Source organism: Podarcis gaigeae, assembly GCF_964106915.1.
Source record: "Podarcis gaigeae genome assembly, chromosome: 5".
NCBI classification, from domain to species: domain Eukaryota; kingdom Metazoa; phylum Chordata; class Lepidosauria; order Squamata; family Lacertidae; genus Podarcis; species Podarcis gaigeae.
Genome location: NC_139681.1, coordinates 98297716 through 98318767, shown reverse-complemented (window position 1 = coordinate 98318767; position 21052 = coordinate 98297716). Strand labels below are relative to the sequence as shown.

The following is a 21052-nucleotide window of genomic DNA, read 5'->3' as shown; positions in this document are numbered from 1 at the left end:
CCTCAGGATCAAGGTCGGGAGATAATTTTAAATCATCATCAAAAGCTAATTCTAATGGTTAAGAGAGGTGGACTCGTAATCTGGTGCACCGGGTTCGCGTCTCTGCTCCTCCACATGCAGCTGCTGGGTGACCTTAGGCCAGTCACGCTTCTCTGAAGTCTCTCAGCCCCACTCACCTCACAGAGTGTTTGTTGTGGGGGAGGAAGGGAAAGGAGATTGTTAGCCGCTTTGAGACTCCTTAGGCTAGTGATAAAGCGGGATATCAAATCCAAACTCTTCTTCTCCTCTTCTAATTCTATTCCCAGCTTGTTGAGGTCTAGTGTCCAGATCTAGTCTACCTTGGTCAGACCACACCTGGAGTCCTGTTTCCAGTTCTGGGTGCCACAATTTAAGCAGGGTGTTGACAAGCTGGAAAGTGGGCAGAGGAGGGCAACCAAAATGGCCAACAGTCTGGAAATGAAGCATTATGAGGAACAGTTAGGGGGGCTTGGGGTTTTTAGCCCGGAGAAGTGGAGACTCGGAGGAGATATGAGAACTGTCTTCAAATATCTGCAGGTCTATCACAAGGAAGAGGGAGCAAGCTTGTTTTCTCCTGCTCCGGAAGGTAGAACTGACCCAATGGATTAAAATGACAGGCAAGGAGATTCTGACTAAACATTAGGAAGAAGTTTCTGATGGTAAGAGCCATTTGACAGTGGAACGGTCTCCCTCGGGAGGTGGTGAACTCTCCTTCCTTGGAGGTTTTTAAGCAGAAGTTGGATCTGCTAGGGATTTTTCAACTGTGGACCAAGTTAAACAGTACACAAAGAAACACAGAAGCGTAGAATTGTAGTTGACTCTTAGGACCCCTTCCAGGCCTGTAATTTTATGATTCTATTATCACCATCTCCCTTCTATTTCACTTTGTTCATCAGTGGTGGGTAGCTATAGTGTCCTATAGTAGTTAGAGTGTCATGAGTCCAGCCACCTCCCTAGATGGTCTCCTGCTACTAATATATTTAAGGAACTTGTTGTTGGTCTTAATGTTTTTAGCACTGTGTTCCTCAAATTCTTTTTTAGCATTCCTCGCTGTTCCATTTTTTGAAGGAAGCCTTCTTGCCTCTAATAGCTTCCTAAGGAAAGTTAGGTATTTCATCCTTGTGTTTGTTTTACTCAGTTTTCATTCCGTCCATACAACAAATGCATGTAGAACAAATGCATGGATGGCGGAACAGAATTTTGCCTCAAGGGGGGTTTTCATGTCCCACTTCGCTAACCTGGGCGATCTAATCTGCATATTATGCAAATTTATTTGCTAACTCTGCAATTTTTGCCCCTGTTTTGTGTGAGACACCTGCTTAGTTTTTTGCTCCAGGAAGGGGCCTTAGTGCTCAAAAATCATCATTTCTATACTGCTCTCTTCAGATCATTCTTTTTCCCTCAAAGAAAGAAATCTGCTAACTGGGTCTAGTTTCAACGGGCAACTAGATCCAGGCAGAACTGCTGGGCCGGATAAGTAGCTTAGCAAAACATTTGTTGCACATAACGGGCAGCTGGCACAGCACCATTTATTTTGACCTCTGCGGCCAAAAGTCTTGCATTAGAAAGAAATGTTTGCATCTCAAGCCTCTCCTCGCTGAACCCTAATACGAAGCCTAACAATTTGTGCAAAGGAAACCAGTGCTTTTCTACAAATTGTTTCTTCTGGGAAATGTGCTTGAGCTCTGATTGCAGAATAAAGAATGAATCATAAATGTGTGCCCTTGTTTGCTTGCCTGTTTATTTGTTTAGCCTCCGGCACACGGAGAGAATTTGCTGCCATTTATTTGCCGAGAGTGAAAAGCTCTCAGGGAATCAGAAAGTGGGAGGCGGAGTAAGCGAGAAGCTGCTGTTTTCTTGGGAGGAAACGAAAGTGCGCACACAGCCTTTCCCCCACCATCTATCAGAACATGAAAAGAGCCCAGCTGGATCAGGCCAATGGCCCATCTAATCCAGCATCCTGTTGTCACAGCGGCCAAACCCAATGCCTTTTCTGGGAAGCCTGCAGGCACAACATGAGCACAACAGCACCATGGCCACCTGCAGTTCCCAGAACGTGGTGTTCAAAGGTCTGCTTCCTAGGGAAGTAAAGTGAGAACATAGCCAGAATGGCTAGTAGCCATCGATTTGCCCTCTCCTCCTCCATGAGTTGGTCTTTGTTGTTGTTTAGTAATTTAGTCGTGTCCAACTCTTTGTGACCAGAGCACGCCAGGCACTCCTGTCTTCCACTACCTCCCGCAGTTTGGTCAAACTCATGCTGGTAGCTTTGATAACACTGTCCCACCATCTCGTCCTCTGTCGTCCCCTCCTCCTTGTGCCCTCCATCTTTCCCAACATCAGGGTCTTTTCCAGGGAGTCTTCTCTTCTCATGAGGTGGCCAAAGTCTTGGAGCCTCAGCTTCAGGATCTGTCCTTCCAGTGAGCACTCAGGGCTGATTTCCTTCAGAATGGATAGGTTTGTTCTTCTTGCAGTCCATGGGACTCCCCAGAGTCTCCTCCAGCATCAGAATTCAAAAGCATCCATTCTTCGGCGATCAGCCTTTTTTATTATCCAGCTCTCGCTTCCATACATCACTACTGGGAAAACCATAGCTTTAACTATACGGACCTTTGTTGGCAAGGTGAGTTTGCCTAATCCCCTTTTAAAGCCATCCAGGTTGGTGACTGCTTCTTGTGGGAGTGAGTTCCATAGTTTAACTATGCAATGGTTATCTACAATAACAATCCCCCTTTGTGTAATGTGTACAAGATTGTTTGTTTGTTTTTTGTTTTGTTTTGTTTTGTTTTGTTTTGATGTACATGGGTACTATTTCTTGTGGGGGGGTTTGTGTGTGTGTCTTATCTTACTCTACTTCTAATTTTGTACTTTTTATTCTTCAGTAAAGAATACACAGCCACACATAAACTATCTGAAGTGTGTATCTGAAGAAGTGTGCATACACACGAAAGCTCATACCTAGAACTAACTTAGTTGGTCTTTAAGGTGCTACTGGAAGGAATTTTTTGTTTTGACACATAAACTATGCATTGCATGAAAAAGGATCTTTTTTGGTCTGTCCTGAGTCTTCCAACATTCATTGCATGCCCACAAGTTCCAGAAAAGCCAACATTCCTTGGCTGAAAATAGGGACATTTCTCACTCCCTACCCAACTGATCCTCCTCAATCCCCCACACTTTTGTCCCCCTGTCCCATGCAGAGCATTTCCTATCTGAAGAAGGCTGAGTGCCACCAACGGGACACAGCACACCAACCAGGAGAAAACCCCTTGATTTCATTTTATTCTTAGGTGCAGAATTACGATTCCAATCAGTGCCCTCGATGGTGTTTGATGGTCGGTACAAGTACAGTACGAGGAGAGACTTTGTATATGTGGGCAACCCTGTGTAGAGGATCTGTACCATTATTTATTGCAATGTCCACTATACATAGATCCAACAGACCGATTTATAAAACGCCCTGCTTACGAATGGAATACAGTGGTACCTCGGGTTAAGTACTTAAATCGTTCTGGAGGTCCGTTCTTAACCTGAAACTGTTCTTAACCTGAAGCACCACTTTAGCTAATCGGGCCTCCCGCTGCCGCCGCACCGCCGGAGCACGATTTCTGTTCTCATCCTGAAGCAAAGTTCTTAACCCGAGGTAATATTTCTGGGTTAGCAGAGTCTGTAACCTGAAGCCTCTGTAACCTGAAGCCTCTGTAACCTGAGGTACCACTGTACACACACCAATAAGTCACTTTTAGAAAGGGGCAAGATTAGATACAGATGCACAAAGCATTTTTATAAAAATATCAAGACTTCTTGCAGTCTGCTCAGCTCCCCTTTCTTCCCCCCCCCCCCCGGGCAGTCCTGCCCCCTGCTCATGGGAGCCAACTCCAAGGGGCCATGGGTGCTTGGGCACCCACAATAATATAATTGTGTGGGCTGGGCACCCACAGTTCAGTTCAGCTCTGCTTTCCGCAAGCAGCCAGTGAAGCACCCTTTTCTGGGGGAGTGGGGCTCAACCAGGAGGGAGGGAACATGCCAGTCGGGCATGTGTCTCTGCCAGGGTCCTACTCGAATGTAGGCTGAACTCCTGACATACTGAAATACTTCACGGAACACAGTAACACAAACATCCTGTCTCCGTCACTTCCCACTCTGTGGAGTGAAAACATACATTGTCATGTGATAGTCAAAAATCCCATGACTGCCATCACGGAGCAGGAATTCTAACAGAGTCCCCCACAGAAAAGGCTATAGAGAGCAGGAAGAAGAGGAGATGCCACCACTGCAATGTAGACGTGTGACATCACATGCACATGTCTCAAATAGTGCGTGTGACAAGGAAAATGAGTTGGAATTTTTTTATTGTGCTATGGTACCATGAAGTCATATGTCTGATATTTAAGTACTATGTGTAAGCTCAGTGTTTTTTCCAGCACTCAAGAACCTTATTTTAAAATAGAAAAGACAATGGTTAACTGATTAATACAAAAATACACACTAATAATGTTTATATCAAAGGGTTTTTACAGAAAACTTGAAATACATTGATTATAAAAAGAGGCTTAACAAGAGCATTAATCAATTTTAGCTATAAACAAAGTGCCTTTTTATAAAGCAAAACTAAATAGGAAATGTGTTTTGTATAAGAATTTCTTTGTTCTGATAAATTTATTATGCATTTCAGTATTTCAGTTATGCTTATTTTTTTGCAATGGCAATGTCTTGGTTTTGTTTCTTTGGCTAGAAAAACATTAATGTTTGGCACGCAGTTTTTATCGTATATGCTCTTTTGCTGCTGACTTTTTCCAACAAATGTTACTTTGTAGGTGTAGGGATGTGATCCTAGGCTTTTGTTACAACCGAGTTGCATATTTGCATAATTTAATGGCGTACTGATAATTCGTTCCGACTGAAGAAACAATTTGTGAAGTTGCATTAAAAACAACAACATGGTGCGTGCAACGTCACACACGCTATGTGCAGCCGTCTGCGTGTGATGCCACCCATGTGAGTTGCGGTGGCAGACAACCACAATCCCAAGGGCAAGATGGCGCCCCTGCCTTCCCCTTGGAGCCAGCACATCATGCAAGGCTGGGCCTTGGCCGCAGCAACCTCTCCTCCTCTTTGCCCGTTCTCCAGCAGTTGCTACAAGCTTCCCCAAGAAGGAAGCTGGCAGTGGCAGTCCGTGGAGAGCAACGGAATCCTCCCTCATTGCTGCCACTGCTGCTGCCACTGCCGCACTCGGAACAAGTGCCAGCTCATCGTCCTCCCTGAGCCTGGTGGTGCCAACACTGGTGGGGGAAAGAGGGACATTCTGAGATCAAATCAGAAGGCTTTTGCTATTCCGGGTCTGTCCCTGGAAAATTGGGACACTAGGAGGGTATTAAGTTCTGGTGTTCTGAGAGAGGGAGGAAAAAAGTTAAGGAACTTGCTAGCACAAGTTAGGAAGGATATTGATAAACAATATACCCTCTCCTGCCTCCCTGAACATTCCCACAGATACTAGAGAGGCCACTGGCCTGATCCAGAAGGCTCTTTTTATGTTCTTAAGACCTTATGAACCAAGAAGATAAGCCCTTCTTGGTCTTTCTCTTTTTGATATGTTAAGAAAGAGATAAAAGTGCAATAGGAAAACTTCAGTAAGTTAAAAGTGATGTTGTGTAATTTTTCTATTACTATTTATGTATTGTTAGAATTGGTTAATTGTAATGAATTGATGTAGCAAGTACTGTGGTTTTTTCCTTTGTTATTGTTGAATTCTAAATAAAGTATTATTCAAAAGAAAGGGGGGGAGCCAAGAAGAAGAGGAAGAAGAAGAAGAAGAGGAGGAGGAGGAGGAGGAAGAAGAAGAAGAAGAAGAAGAAGAAGAAGAAGAAGAAGAAGAAGAAGACTCTAAGTTGCTGTCCATTATAAGGATGTCCTTTATAAAGGGAGCATCTTTTATTGCTTTTAATTAGGGAAAAATTATTTGATGGTGAAGACATGAAGCTGCCTCTTAATGGATCAGCCCATTGCTGCAGATTTCCAGCTCTAGTTGGCAGAAGTTTGTACGATCCAAGGGAGACAAGGGTCTTTTCCATTCCTTGTCACTTGAGAGCCATGTTTTTGTGAATGTGTTGAAGGGAGATACTTGGGACTTTCTGCAATGCAAGCAGCTGCTCTGGCCACCGGGCAACTCTGGGCCACTCCAGAACACAACATGCGGGAATGATCTTTTCAACACAGTACTGGACATTGGGTTACATTTCATGCTGATATATATGATTGTCATTGACTACTAGGATCATTTGCATGAGAGATGATTGTTTTTTTCAAGTGCTGGAGACTTTGTTTCAGTATTCGATATGATTCAGGGAAATCTATCATTTGCAGAGGAGATATTATTCAAGAGTTTATGTTAGCCATGAGTTTAGTTCCACTAAAAGGAACCTTTTAGAAAAACCCATTTGTCCACTGATTTCACAATACAGCTCAGCTTCAGCCCCACTCCTCGTAAAGCAAGGGAGGCAGCAGTTAACATTTATTAACAGCAGTTAATAAATAAAAAGAAAGCCTTAATGATACTCCACATCTCCAATGCATTCAATCCTTGTGGACAAGCAACGTGTTTTAAACTGACAAAACAAGAGAACATGGAACTTCCCAAACGTTATGGCAGTGCAGGCCGGGAGTGGTAGGAACTGTTTTCCCAACATTTGCAGAATATGTTTGGCAAAAGCTGGAACAGATGGGCCATTGGCCTGATTCAACAAGCTTTTATTATGAAAGATATTCAGAACAGCATATTTAATTACCAAACCACACCTTAGCAGATAATGTAAACAGCCTTCCCCAACCCAGATCTCTTGGACTAGGACTCCCATCAAGCCTGGTCAACATGGCCAAAAGTGGCTAACAATTATGGGATGCGTAGTCCAAAACATCTGGAAGGTACTGAGTTGTGGAAGGCTGAGCTAGAAAGGTTTCATCACAGTGGTGTTTCTCTCTTTTCTAACAGCTACTGATAGCTGACTTTTCTGATTCTCACCAGGACAAATTTTAATATCTTAAGGCGAGAGCCAATATACTTTAAAACATTTGTGTGGTCAGTTTATTTCACTGCCAAAATGTCTTATCTGTGAAAATGGTATGTGTCTAACCATTCTGGAAATTCCTTCTCATATTTTTTTTTTTGCAAGCACACGTCTTAAGCATGAGGGCCAACATCAGTTGGTGTGCTGTGTTCAAGGATGTTCTTGGCCTGTAAAAGACCTCCTGACATCTCCACTTAAACAAATATTAAACTGAAGAGCCTGCATTGGACTCAATCCTCCTAAACCAGAGAAACTCGAGATGACCATAGTCAAGGATGGTTTTAGAGGTCTCCATCATGACATCGCTGTTTCACCTGAACTCTACAGAAGGACAGAAAGAAAATTTATAACCATGACACTTTGAAGCATAAACTTTATTGCAAGAAGGGATTTAAAAGGGCACATCAGAGTGATTTGCAATGTGGGATGGGGGGTGGGGGTCAGTGTGTCATGAAGAAATAGAAATCACAAACGCCAAGGAAATTGTGTACAATTGAAACTGAATGTTTTATTAAAACAACTTCAAAATCAAAGTGAGGTGTATTTTTTTTTCCTTTTCATATTACCTTAACAATGAATTTTATACAATACAGTCTTCAGCTCCTGGCATGAAGGGACTGGGAAAGAAAGGAGAGGCTGGAGGTGGAGACAGGGGGAAAGGAAGAGGTTTATCGAGCTAACAGGATGTGAATGTCTTCCAGAAGAAGTTCTTGCAACCGGCTTTGCGCTCTCTGGGTCCCAGAGCTGGGTTCAAGTTGGCCGATCTCTCCAGCTCCAGCCTCACCTCATCTTGCTCGCCTCCGCGGGACAAATCATCTGATTCCAGGGCCTCGTTATCCGTCTGGCTTGGTTCTGAGAGCAATTCTGCCAGGAAATACTTGGCCAGTTCCTTTGAGGAAGAGAGAGAGAGGGACTGAGCTCAGTATATATCTCCTATATGGCATGATTCCTTGCATCTCAGTAGGTGCAAATGTCTGGCTCATACCAGATTTCACAGAACCTCTATTCTCAATAACAACAGGACACAGAGGTGGAGAATACCTTGATTTTGTTTGTTGTTAAAAGGGAATCTTTGCATGAGTCAATACTTGATTATTCCTTTGCGGCTGGCCCCATTACAGGTGCCACGTAATATTCATTCTGCATTTGTGAGAAATCAGCACCTACACTTTGGAACTCCCTGCCTATTAACAGGCACCTGCACTGTACTCTTTTCACCACCTGCAAAAAAAGATTTTTGTCTGGACTAACCTACCCAGATATTTAGATAGCTGATGCATGTGTAAGTCTATTTCATTGGCAGTTTTACCTTTTGAATATCTTAAAGAGTTGTTTTAACTGATCTGACTGATAATTATATTGCTTTATTCTCTTTGTAAACTGCTTTGAGGTTTTCTTTTACAATCAATTTTATAAAATAAATGAAAGCACTATATCTTTCTCCTTTTGTCCTCCCAGCCTGAGAAGCTTTATGGTTTACACTTTCGTTTGTTGTTGTTGTTTTCTCTCTTTTTGTTATGTTTGTGCTTTTGGACCAAAAAAAATCAATTAACCAATATTGCATATCAGACAAGAGAGAGGCTCTTGTCAGTAGTTTTTTTTATGATGACCACATGAGCCACTGGGGCAGAAATTGGTTCTGTATCCCTGGACAATGCCTTCTATTTACATTCATGTCATCTCAGACAAAGGCACAGCTTGAAGAGGACCTAGAATGGCAGTGGGGAATCTTTCACAGCCCGAGGGTCACATGACCTCATGGGAAATGTTCTGGTGGTCACATGCCAGTAGTGGGTGGAGCCCAAGACAACAGAGGGCGGAGCAACAGGTGTGAATCTTACCTTTGCATGGTAGGCTATGCCCCTATCCACACACCTCCATTGAGGCAGGCAAGTTCAAGGAGACATTGTAGTGAGGCAAAAGTGTTCAAGGAGGACAAAAAGCAGAGCTGGGGAGGGGTGTGGTCTGGGAAGAGGGGGTGTGGCCAGGGCTGGATGCAGGGGCCTGGCGGGCCATGTTTGTTCTAAGGTCCAGAGATTCCCCACTCCATCCTTGGAAAGGCCCCAGGAGAGCCATTGCCATCTCCTGAGCTGGATGGACCACTGATATGACTCGTTATAACACAGTTTCTCATGGTCCTAATTGGGAAGGATCATACCTCCATGAGAGAGCATCTGCTTGGCATGCAGAGGACCCAGGTTCAAACTTCTCTAGATAGGGCTGGGAGAAAACCCACCTACACTCTGGGGAGCAACTGCCAGTCAGTGTCAACCATGCTGAGCAAGATGGTCCGACTTCAGTATCATATCTGTATTAGATCATATAAGTATTAGATCATATAAGACGGATCCAGAAGCAGTTGCTGAAGGAAATAGCTAAAGCCGTCCCCATGTACAGACACATTTTGCCTCTCAGTACCAGAGGTGAGGTTTTCTTTGAGGGCGGGGACAAACAACAGCTGGAAATAGTAAGTAATTTTCTTCTCAGTTTTCCAGGAGCTTCTGGCTGGCAATTGCAAGCAAATGCTGGACTAGGTGAACTTTCATCAGATCCACCAAGGCAGATGTGAAGATCTCACCTCATACCCTCTCCTATCCCCCCCCCCAATTATTTGCAGACAGAGCTGTGATCTGTACAATAATTGATCCAAGGAAAAGAGGTTGGTTTGGATTTTCCACATCTCCCACAGTAGGACTGACCCTGAACAGGAGGCCCATCGTCTAGAGAGGTTCACCATGTAGTGGATTTTGAGGCCATCACATTTTCTGAAAGGGAAATGTTCATGGCTTGGGGGTGGAGGGCAGTGCCAGCACCTGTCATTCCTCAGTCCCTTTGGCACCCACTGCCAAATGGAAGGACCCTAGCTCAATGGTACAGCACCTGCTTGGCATACAGGAGGTCCCAGGTTTGATCCCCGTTGTCTCCACTTAAGGCTGGAAGAAACTCCCCACCTGAGACATGCCTCAGAAACATGGCCACTTAGTGAAGACAACACTGGGCTAGAGGGACCAAATAGTCTGGCTTTCTATGGATGCAGCTATTGCAGAAGGCAGCATCTAACAAAAGTGGAGGGAAGCAGTAATCTGGATCCAATCTGAATGGTGGGTCACAGCATGTATGAACCAGCTCTTTAAGATGGTGGAGATTTTCAGCGGAAAAGACAGATAAAATTTAAAAGATTCTTCAGCTATTGGACCAGCACCTTTTAAAAGAGTTACAGTGGTACCTCAAGTTACAGATGCTTCAGGTTACAGATGCTTCAGGATTCAGACTCCGCTAACCCAGAAATAGTACCTCGGGTTAAGAACTTTGCTTCAGGATGAGAACAGAAATCGCAAAATGGCGGTGCGGCAGCAGTGGGAGGCCCCATTAGCTAAAGTGGTGCTTCAGGTTAAGAACAGTTTCAGGTTAAGAACGGACCTCCAGAACGAATTAAGTTCTTAACCCGAGGTACCACTATATTTGCACCTCACTATTGCATTGAGTCATTTTGTGCAGCTCAAACATTTGCTTGGCTCAGTGGTAGAGAGCATGCTTTGCCAGCAAAAGGTCCCAGATTCAAACCCAAACATCTCCAGGGGAAGACCCCCTGTCTGAAACCCTGGAAAGGTTCGGCCAATCACTGTGGATAATACTGAGCAAGATGGACCAACTGTCGGTGTGAGGCAGCTTTCTTTGTTCCTATGCTTGCCAACACAGTTGGTCCCTGAAACTCTGTGCTCTTACATGGCATTGAAGCCAACTTCCTTTCCCCTCTGCAACATCCCTCTGGTCACTTTCTTAAGCCTGCAATGTAAACACACTCGGTAGGATGCAAGGCTTCCTTCTGAATAACCTTGGTCAAGCCGAGCTGTTGGAGTGATGCTCTTTTCAGCACCACGGAGAGCTCCGCAGCAAACAACTCTGTTAGCCCTGGCCAGTTCCGTATTACATAAAAGGACTGGATGAAAACATAAAAATGCTTTCTGCTTTTCTCTAGTATTGCATGTGTTTAGTTGTGCTTTTGGAACTGATGACAACAATGTGGGGTGGGGAAATTGCAGCGCAGATGCAGATGCTCTACCACTGAGCTCTTCCCCTGAAAAATAAAACAGATTCCAGTTCTCATGGTCCCGAATTAAGGTCTGATTTAAAAGGAACACGGGAACCTGCCTTATACATAGTCAGAACCTGCTGACCCAACTAGCCCACTGTTGTCTACCCTGACCAGTGGCTCTCTGTGGTTTCCAGCAGGAGTCTCTCCCAGCTGGAGAGGTTGCCAGTGGGAATTGAGTTTGGGACGCAGATGTTCTGTCACTGAGCTTTGGCCAAGGATTAAACCACGGAGCATGGCGTGCTTGGACTCTGAGCTACAGGCTTCGCCCTGGTCAGAGTTTAGTCTAAGACACACCCAAACTGTCGAGGAAGTCCTAGGACCTTTGGAATTTGCGTCTCCCAGCCATGTCTCCTAGATGTCTATATCAGCGAGCGGGACTAATTTCGGTTGTGGTGTGGTTGGATCTGAGGCTGGCTTTAGGACTAATTTTTTTAAGTTCACGCTGCTCGTTTACTGCCTTTGTCTTGTGCTCTTAAACACTTGCTACAGCACAAGCTTACGCATATAATCATAGAACTGTAGAACTGTAGAATTGGAAAGTTTGGGTCATCTAGTACAAGCTCTGGAAGGTCTGGGTCATGTAGCCCCCCACTGAGTGCAAATAGATTTACCCCCAGTAAGTGTATGTAAAGGCGCTTCCAACCCAATGTTTGCTGAGAGGTCAGTGCTACTTGCGACAGTTATCTCAGCAGTTCTGTGGTGCAGTGGGCTTCGTCAAAATGCCAACCTGCATCTCCACCCAGTTAACACGAATTTACCATTTCTAGGGAAAATCTTATTAAATGAATAAAATAAAATAACCTGTTGCCAAACACCCATTTGGGATATCTTCTGCTGTTCGTATTAACTCTTTATAGAGCTGAGGAGTGGAACCTCCATGGACAGCGGCAGTCTACCTCTGCATTAAGGGGAAGCAGGTCTAGGGTCTGATCCAGCAGCTGCTACTGCTTCGAAGTAGTGATAAGGAAAAGGGATTCTGCACCTGCTCAGAGACGCTCCGGTTTCCTTCTAGCTCTGCTCCCCACGCCCTTCTCTCCCTCCACCCTCCCTCGGACTCCTGGGTCCCTTACCTGTTTCCCCGCCGCTGCGGCCAGCGACTTCTGCAGGAATTGCCGGAGCCTCGGGTCCGAGGGGGCGGCGGCCACGGTACTCAGCGCCAGGGCGACCGAGACGAGCAGGGCGAGGGCGCACTGGAGGCGGCAGGTCAGCATGCTGGCGAGGCCTGAAAGAGCAGCTCTTTCCCGGGGAAAGCGAGCGGAGAAAGGAGGCGAAGAGCGCAGGAGACCCGACGGGACGGGGCCAGACGGTGGAGTGGCGCTGCTACTGCTGCTGCGACGTCTCCGCTCCTTGGGATCGCTGCTAAGCTCACGGGGGGAGATCGTGGCTTCTGGGATCTCTATCGACGCCCCCCTTTTATAATGCCTTTTGCTGACGTCAAGGAAGGGGTCAACCACTCCCCCTCCCCGCAAAAAGGAGCCCGGCGCTTTTTGACGCCCCATTAAGCGCGCGGATCTGTTAACCCCCCCCAAGTGAGGGGGCTGACACGTGTCTGCAGAGGGAGGGATAAAAGAACAGGAGGAGGAGGCATGGCGACGCAAGGACACGCAAGGCGCGCACACACACGCAACCCCAAATCTCTTCGCTGGCCGCAAAGCTGCCCTGTTAACGGAGAATCGGTACGCAAAGTTGCCACAGGCGCGCTCGCAAGTCCGAACGCACAGGGGAGATCTTTGGCCTGGGGGAGTGGGCGTCGGGTGGAGGGGAGGGTGCGCAGGGGGACGTTTTCGAACCCCTCATTCCCTCCCCATGGAGGAATTGGTACTCTCCCGGAGCAGCTGCAAAGGGCAGGAGCTTGCTCCTTCCAGAGAGGGTGGATATGATAGACGTGGAGCCAGAAAACTGACGAGAGACCCGCTCATCAAAACCTCCAGGCGCGCTGCTTCCTTTTTCAGGCAGCCGAATGGAAGTCTGCTCGGATTCATTCGGATCCGCTTCTCCGAATTTGCTCAGGACTGAAGCCTTGAGGCGTCTAGGTGAGATTTGGGGGCCAATCCGGAGGGAAGTTCTGCTGCGCACGATCCACTGAAACGAAGGTGGAGCCGCAGAATTTACCGCCGGATTGGGCCCTTCGTTTCAATCTCCTCCGGATAGATCCAATTTCCCTTGTAACCTCGGGCACAATCGGCTTCTCTTCTAACCCCGTGGGTACACGAGCCCTCTCTTAACTCCGAATTAACGCCTGTGGCCTGAATGTGTGCCTAGCTTCCTCCTTGCAATCATAGCCATAAGAGCGTAAGAAGAACGTGCTGGATCAGGCCAGGGACCCATCTAGTCCAGCATCCTGTTCCTTTCCCAGTTCTACAAGATCCTTTTTGAGGCCAGGTGACCAGAACTGTATATGGCGTTCCAGTTGTGGTGACTGCAGCAGAGATCTTGCAGATTTCCTTCCCTCAAGCCACATTCTCTGCCACTGAGCCACAGCTCTTCACTTTGAAATAAAACAAGTTTCCAGACCTCATGGTTCTGAACCATGGGCTGATTTAATAGGAACTTGGGAAGCTGCCTCATCAGACCATGGGTCCCATCTAGCGTGGTGCTGTCTACACTGACTGGCAACAGCTCCCAAGAATTATTAGACAAATTCTCACCCATTGGGAACCTGGAGAGGGCAGGGATTGAACCTAAGATCTTCTGCCACTGAGCTATGACCCTTCTCCTGGGGAATGGGGAGCACTTGGGCATGAAATGAACTGTCCTAGACCCAGGAGCCAAAGTCTACTGTTCTTTCCTGGAAGACTTTGACATATTACGGTGATGTTTGGTTCACAAGCACTAATGTGATTTCCCCCGAAACTGCATGGAGGGCAGACCACATAGCTCAGCTGAAGGTCTTCCTTGCTGCCAAACCCTACTACTGTTCTTCAGAATCAGTAGAAATCCTTAACATGAGAATTTAATGAAATCTTTAGCCTCCTTCCAGCATCTGTGTGTGTGTCCTTGACACTGCGGGACGAGGAATGAGACACGCAAAACTCTCTCTAGCTCTAATGTTGTGGTAGCAAGTTGAAAGAACAAGGTGTGGCGTCTGGTCCGGTCTGTGTGGAAATTGCGAACTTTTGTGCACAACCACAAAAAAACAGCTGCCACTGAGGAGGTGTTGCTGCCAAAGGGTTTCTCTGTGACTGCTTATGAGCTATTTAATGTAGCCATTCATTTATACTTAGGCTCTGTAAATGCTTTTAAGTCACTTTGAGACCTCTTTTTTTTTTTTTTTTTTTGGTCTCTTGTCGATAGCTGTCAACTTAGATTTGAAAATAAGGGACCAGCAGCCTTGAAAATAAGGGACCTGCAGCCTCACCTGTTCCAGGCACTCCAGTCTTCCTGTCCTCCTGCAGTCTGGTCAAACTCATGCTGGCAGCTTCGAGAACACTGTCCAACCAACTTTGTAACCAGAGGTTCAACTGAATAGAATCTGAATCACATGCACCACAAGGCCTATGCAGCCTCTCCTTAAGATGGCTCCCCGGCCTGGCTTTGCACTGCAAAGTTTGCAGCAGCACGTGCAACAAAATGGCATCCAGCATTCAAAAAACCCCTCAGTTTGCATTAACTAGCCACACACAAGGCATGCAAGCTCCACCCCCAGTCGTTCTTAGACTTCTTATTGGGTGAGCAACACAGCCAAGCAACACAGTTGGAGCCTCCCTCCCTCCCTGGCCGGCAGGGAGGGAGGGAGAGGAGCTGCTTCCTTTGAAATTTAAGGGACATCATTTAAGGGACATCCATCAATAAGGGACAGCAGTGGGACATGGCGCTGGAATAAGGGACTGTCCCTTCAAATAAGGGACACTTGACAGCTATGCTCTTGTCATGAATAGTTAAACTTTGGAACTTGCTGGAGGCAGTGAGGGCCACCAACCTAGAAGAATTTAAAAGAGGATTAGACAAATTCATGGAGGAGGAGAACACTATCAATGGCGACTAGTCAGGATGTCTATACTCTGCCTCTGAATACCAGTTGCTGCAAATCACAGGAGGAGAGAGGTCTCTTATGCTCAGGTCCTGCTTGTGAGTTTCCCATCAGAGCATCTGTTTGGCCACTGTGAGAACAGGATACTGTGGGATGTGATACATAAGTAGCAGTCAAGTACAACATTCCTTGTTTTCCTAGAGTGGACACGCGGGGGAATCTTTGGTCCAGCCAGTCGAAAACTTCCTGTTTCCTCCTGGGCTGGAGCATCCTTCCTTTGCATGTGACTAGAGGTGGGCATGACCTTACCTTCCTAGGTCACACAAAAGGACAAGGCACGCTTCACACTTCCTCTCTTTGTCTTACTTCGTCATTGGAGCAGCTCTTTAGCAAGAGATGCTCTGTTGGCTTCCAGCCAACAGAGGACACTGGGATTATCCCCATATGGGATAGATCCACATGTATATACTTTGTAACTAAGTCTGCCATCAGGGATCCAACTGTGAACTGAAGGTGTGAGTAAAAGTCTTTTATTTACTATCCCCAATATTGTTGTGTGTTTATTCTTCTAAGAGGGATAAAAAGGAACTTACCAGGAATATAAAATTCAATACTGAATTGTATATAATAGTGAGAGGCGTACACAAGCCTGCAAACAGCTATATGCTGTGCATTTAAAAGGGGAATGTGAAACTCTGTTAAATAACTTGCTAGTGCAAGTTAGGAAGGATATTGATAAACAATATATCCTCTCCTACCTCCCTGAACATTCGCAGGGATACTAGAGAGGCCATTGCCTTATCCAGCAGGATCTTTTTATGTTCTCAAGACCTTATAAGCTAAGGAGGAGAAGGAGAAGAAGAAGAAAAAGACTCTAAGTTGCTGTCCATTATAAGGATGTCCTTTATAAAGGGAGCATCTTTTCTTGCTTTTAATTAGGGGAAAATTATTTGATGGTGAAGACATGAGGCTGCCTCTTAATGGATCAGCCCATTGTTGCATCTTTCCAGCTCTAGTTGGCTGTAGCTTTGTACGATCCAAGGGAGAGCCAGTGTGGTGTAGTGGTTAAGAGCAGTAGTCTCGTAATCTGGGGAACCGGGTTCGCGTCTCCGCTCCTCCACCTGCAGCTGCTGGGTGACCTTGGGCCAGTCACACTTCCTTGAAGTCTCTCAGCCCCACTTGCCTCACAGAGTGTTTGTTGTGGGGGAGGAAGGGAAAGGAGAATGTTAGCCGCTTTGAGACTCCTGAAGGGGAGTGAAAGGCGGAATATCAAATCCAAACTCTTCTTCTTCTTCTTCTTCTTTTCCATTCCTTGTCACTTGAGAGCCAAGTTTTTGTGAATGTGTTGAAGGGAGATACTTGGGACTTTCTGCAATGCAAGCAGCTGCTCTGGCCACCGGGCAACTCTGGGCCACTCCAGAACACAACATGCGGGAATGATCTTTTCAACACAGTACAGTGGTACATCGGGTTACATAGGCTTCAGGTTACATAGGCTTCAGGTTACAGACTGCGCTAACCCAGAAATAGTACCTCGGGTTAAGAACTTTGCTTCAGGATGAGAACAGAAATCGTGCAGCAGCAGGAGACCCCATTAGCTAAAGTGGTGCTTCAGGTTAAGAACGGTTTCAGGTAAGAACGAACCTCCAGAATGAATTAAGTTCTTAACCCGAGGTACCACTGTACTGGACATTGGGTTACATCCTCTGCCGGTATATATGATTGTCATTAACTACTAGGATAATTTGCATGAGAGATGATTGATTATTGCAGAATGTGTTTGGCAAATGCTGGAACAGATGGGCTATTGGCCTGATCCAACAAGTTTTCTTATGAAAGATATTCAGTGCAACGTATTTAATTACCAAACCACACCTAAGCAGATAATGTAAACAGTCTTCCCCAACCCAGATCTCCTGGACTAGGACTCCCATCTGTGGGATGTGAAACACAGAGCCGTCAAGTACAACATTCCTAGAGTGGACATAAAAGGGAATGTCTGGACCAGCCAGTCAGAACTTCCTGTTTCCTCCTGGACTGGGACAGACTTCCTCTGCATGTGACCAGAGGTGGGTGTGGCCTCACCTGTGTAGGTAACAAAATACCTCAGTGGAAGCAGCCATCTCTCTCTCTGACTCTATTCCTCAAAGAAGCAACATCTGCTTAGTTTGAGATGCTCTCTTGGCTTGCAGCCAAGAAAGGACAAAGGAACTATCTCTTTATGGGATAGATTCCAGGTGTATATATTTTGTAACTTAAGTCTGCCTTCTGGGATCCATTTGTGAACAGAATGTGAGTAAACTCTTTTATATACTTTTCTACAAGACTGTGTCATGTCTATTCTATTTATGAGAGACTAAAGGTGAAATTACCAGGAAACTTATTTTAGAGGCTTATACAAGCCTGGCAAACCTATCCGCTGTGCAAGTTTAAAAGGGGGGATGTTACTCTGCTAAATTGTAGAACTTGTTAACACAAGTTGGAAAGGATATAATTAAACAATATATCCTCTCCTGCCTCCCTGAACATTCCCACACCATTAAGCCTGGTCAACGTGGCCAAATGTGGCTAACAATTATGGGATGCATAGTCCAAAACATCTGGAAGGCACTGAGTTGTGGAAGGCTGAGCTAGAAAGCTTTCATCACATCATCTCTTTTTTAACAGCTACTGATAGCTGACTTTTCTGCTTCTCACCAGGGCAAATTTTAATATCTTAAGGTAAGAGCCAATATACTTTAAAACATTTGTGTAGTCAGTTTATTTCACTGCCAAAATGTCTTATCTGTGAAAAAGGTATGTGTCTAACCATTCTGGAAATTCCATCTAATTTTTTAAATTTATTTTTTGCAGACACGTCTTAAGCATGAGTGCTGGGTTCAAGGATTTCCTTGGCCTGTGAAAGACCTCCTGACATCTCCACTTAAACAAATATTAAACTGAAGAGCCTGCACTGGACTCAATCCTCCTAAAACCAGAGAAACTGGTAGTCAAGGATGGTTTTAGAGGTCTCCATCATGACATCGCTGTTTCACCTGAACTCTACAGAAGGACAGAAAGAAATTTATATCCATGACACTTTGAAGCAGGAACTTTATTGCAAGAAGGGATTAGAAAGGGCACATCAGAGTTGTGGGATGTGAAACACATAGCAGTCAAGTCTTACAACATTCCTAGAGTGGGCATGCAGCAGGATGCTTCGTACCAGCCAAGAATCTAACTTCCTGTTTCCTGCTGGGCTGGGACAAAACTTCCTTTGCATGTGACTAGACATGGGCGTGACCTTACCTGTGCAGTTAACAAAACCAAAAGGCACACAGCCCCCCTCCTCTTTTTGTTTCTCCTCTTCTCCATCTTGCTTTCAATGTGTGAGCAGAAATGACTGCCTGTCTGCAGTCACTTGGGACTGACTCCCTTATGGGATAGTTCCACATGTATATATTATACTTTAGTTACCTAAGTCTGCCTTCAGGGATCCAACTGTGAACTGAATGAATGTGAGTAAACTACTTTTATACTTTTAACACAAGATTGTCGTGTCTATTCTTTTTAAGAGCGAAAAGAAGGGATCTTACCAGGAATTTTATATCGAGAGGCTCAAACGAGCCTGCAACAAGTTAACCGCTGTGTATTAGAATGGGGGTGCACTCTGCTAAGTAAAGGGACTTGCTAAGACAAGTTAAGAAGGATATTATTTAACAATATATCCTCTCCTGCCTCCCTGAACGTTCCACAAGAGTGACTTGCAATGTGGGGTGGGTTGGGCTGGGGGTCAGTGTGTCATGAAGAAATAGTCAAAAATCACAAACACCAAGGAAATTGTGTACAATTGAAACTGAATGTTTTATTAAAACAACTTCAAAATCAAAGTGAGGTGTTGTTTTTTCCTTTTCATATTACCTTAACAATGAATTTTATACAATACAGTCTTCAGCTCCTGGCATGAAGGGACTGGGAAAGAAAGGAGAGGCTGGAGGTGGAGACAGGGGGAAAGGAAGAGGTTTATCGAGCTAGCAGGCTGTGAATGTCTTCCAGAAGAAGTAATTGCAACCGGCTTTGCGTTCTCTGGGTGCCAGAGCTGGGTTCAAGTTGGCCGATCTCTCCAGCTCCAGCCTCACCTCATCTTGCTCGCCTCCGCGGGACAAATCATCTGATTCCAGGGCCTCGTTGTCCGTCTGGCTTGGTTCTGAGAGCAATTCTGCCAGGAAATACTTGGCCAGTTCCTTTGAGGAAGAGAGAGAGAGGGACTGAGCTCAGTATATATCTTCTATATGGCATGTTTCCTTGCATCTCAGGGCCACCAGTAGGTGCAAATGTCTGGCTCATACCAGATTTCACAGAACCTCTATTCTCAATAACGCCGGGACACAGAGGTAGAGAATACCTTGATTTTGTTTGTTTGTTATTGGTAAAGGGAATCTTCGCATGAGTCAATACTTGACTGCTCCTTTGCAGCTGGCACCGTTACAGGTGCCACATAATGGTCATTCCGCATTTGTGAGAAATCAGTAGTTTACTGTGGCAGCACTACACTTTACAACTCCCTGCCTATTGACAGGTATCTGCACTGTACTCTTTTAACCACCTGCAAAAAAACATTTTTGTCTGGACAAACCTACCTAGATATTTAGACAGCTGATGCATGTTTAAGTCTGTCTTTTGTTCATTTCATTGCCAGTTTTACCTTTTGAATATCTAAGAGTTGTTTTGACTGATTTGACCGATAATTTTATTGCTTTATTCTCTTTGTAAACTGCTTTGAGGTTTTATAAAATAAATGAATGCACTATATCTTTGTCCTTTTGTCCTCCCAGGCTCAGATGCTTTATGGTTTACACTTTCGTTTGTCGTTGGGGAAAATCTTATTAAATGAATAAAATAAAATAACCTGTTGCCAAACACCCATTTGGGATATCTTCTGCTGTTCGTATTAACTCTCTATAGAACTGAGGAGTGGAACCTCCATGGACAGCGGCAGTCTACCTCTGCATTAAGGGGAAGCAGGTCTAGGGTCTGATCCAGCAGCTGCTACTGCTTCGAAGTAGTGATAAGGAAAAGGGATTCTGCACCTGCTCAGAGACGCTCCGGTTTCCTTCTAGCTCTGCTCCCCACGCCCTTCTCTCCCTCCACCCTCCCTCGGACTCCTGGGTCCCTTACCTGTTTCCCCGCCGCTGCGGCCAGCGACTTCTGCAGGAATTGCCGGAGCCTCGGGTCCGAGGGGGCGGCGGCCACGGTACTCAGCGCCAGGGCGACCGAGACGAGCAGGGCGAGGGCGCACTGGAGGCGGCAGGTCAGCATGCTGGCGAGGCCTGAAAGAGCAGCTCTTTCCCGGGGAAAGCGAGCGGAGAAAGGAGGCGAAGAGCGCAGGAGACCCGACGGGACGGGGCCAGACGGTGGAGTGGCGCTGCTACTGCTGCTGCGACGTCTCCGCTCCTTGGGATCGCTGCTAAGCTCACGGGGGGAGATCGTGGCTTCTGGGATCTCTACCGACGCCCCCCTTTTATAATGCCTTTTGCTGACGTCAAGGAAGAGGTGCAACAACTCCCCCTCCCCGCAAAAAGGAGCCCGGCGCTTTTTGACGCCCCATTAAGCGCGCGGATCTGGTACCCCCCAAGTGAGGGGGCTAAAAGAAGAGGAGGAGGAGGCATGGCGACGCTTGCTCCCACAGGACACGCAACACGTGCGCGCGCGCACACCAACCCCAAATCTCTTCCCTGGCCGCAAAGATGCGCGCTCGCAAATCCGAAAGCACAGGGGAGATCTTTGGCCTGGAGGAGTGGGCGTTGGGTGGAGGGGAGGGTGCGCAGGGGGACGTTTTCGAACCCCTCATTCCCTCCCCATGGAGGAATTGGTACTCTCCCGGAGCAGCTGCAAAGGGCAGGAGCTTGCTCCTTCCAGAGAGGGTGG

At 46.1% G+C, this 21052-nt stretch overlaps 2 protein-coding genes across 2 annotated transcripts; both read right to left on the bottom strand.

Moving 5' to 3' along the window:
* Positions 1 to 7434: 7434 nt before the first annotated feature.
* Positions 7435 to 12576, bottom strand: LOC310845085 (somatostatin). The gene is made up of 2 exons (XM_083739989.1): positions 12246 to 12576; positions 7435 to 7968 (listed from the first exon to the last, which is right to left on the bottom strand). The coding sequence occupies exons 1-2, from the start codon at positions 12384 to 12386 to the stop codon at positions 7756 to 7758; spliced, it is 354 nt and encodes a 117-aa protein (XP_083596115.1). The 5' UTR covers positions 12387 to 12576; the 3' UTR covers positions 7435 to 7755.
* A 6313-nt stretch (positions 12577 to 18889) lies between these two features.
* Positions 18890 to 20639, bottom strand: LOC310845084 (somatostatin-like). Its single transcript, XM_083739988.1, has 2 exons — positions 20303 to 20639; positions 18890 to 19368 (listed from the first exon to the last, which is right to left on the bottom strand). Exons 1-2 carry the CDS (start codon positions 20441 to 20443, stop codon positions 19156 to 19158), a joined length of 354 nt encoding a protein of 117 aa, XP_083596114.1. The 5' UTR covers positions 20444 to 20639; the 3' UTR covers positions 18890 to 19155.
* Between the last annotated feature and the right edge of the window lie 413 nt (positions 20640 to 21052).

Excerpts from the sequence above, each read along its gene's own strand:
- LOC310845085 (XM_083739989.1), bottom strand. The coding sequence starts at position 12,386 with ATGCTGACCTGCCGCCTCCAGTGCGCCCTCGCCCTGCTCGTCTCGGTC. Across the intron at positions 7,969-12,245 it reads CCGCAGCGGCGGGGAAACAG|GAACTGGCCAAGTATTTCCT; the intron begins GTAAGGGACCCA and ends TCTTCCTCAAAG.
- LOC310845084 (XM_083739988.1), bottom strand. The coding sequence starts at position 20,443 with ATGCTGACCTGCCGCCTCCAGTGCGCCCTCGCCCTGCTCGTCTCGGTC. Across the intron at positions 19,369-20,302 it reads CCGCAGCGGCGGGGAAACAG|GAACTGGCCAAGTATTTCCT; the intron begins GTAAGGGACCCA and ends TCTTCCTCAAAG.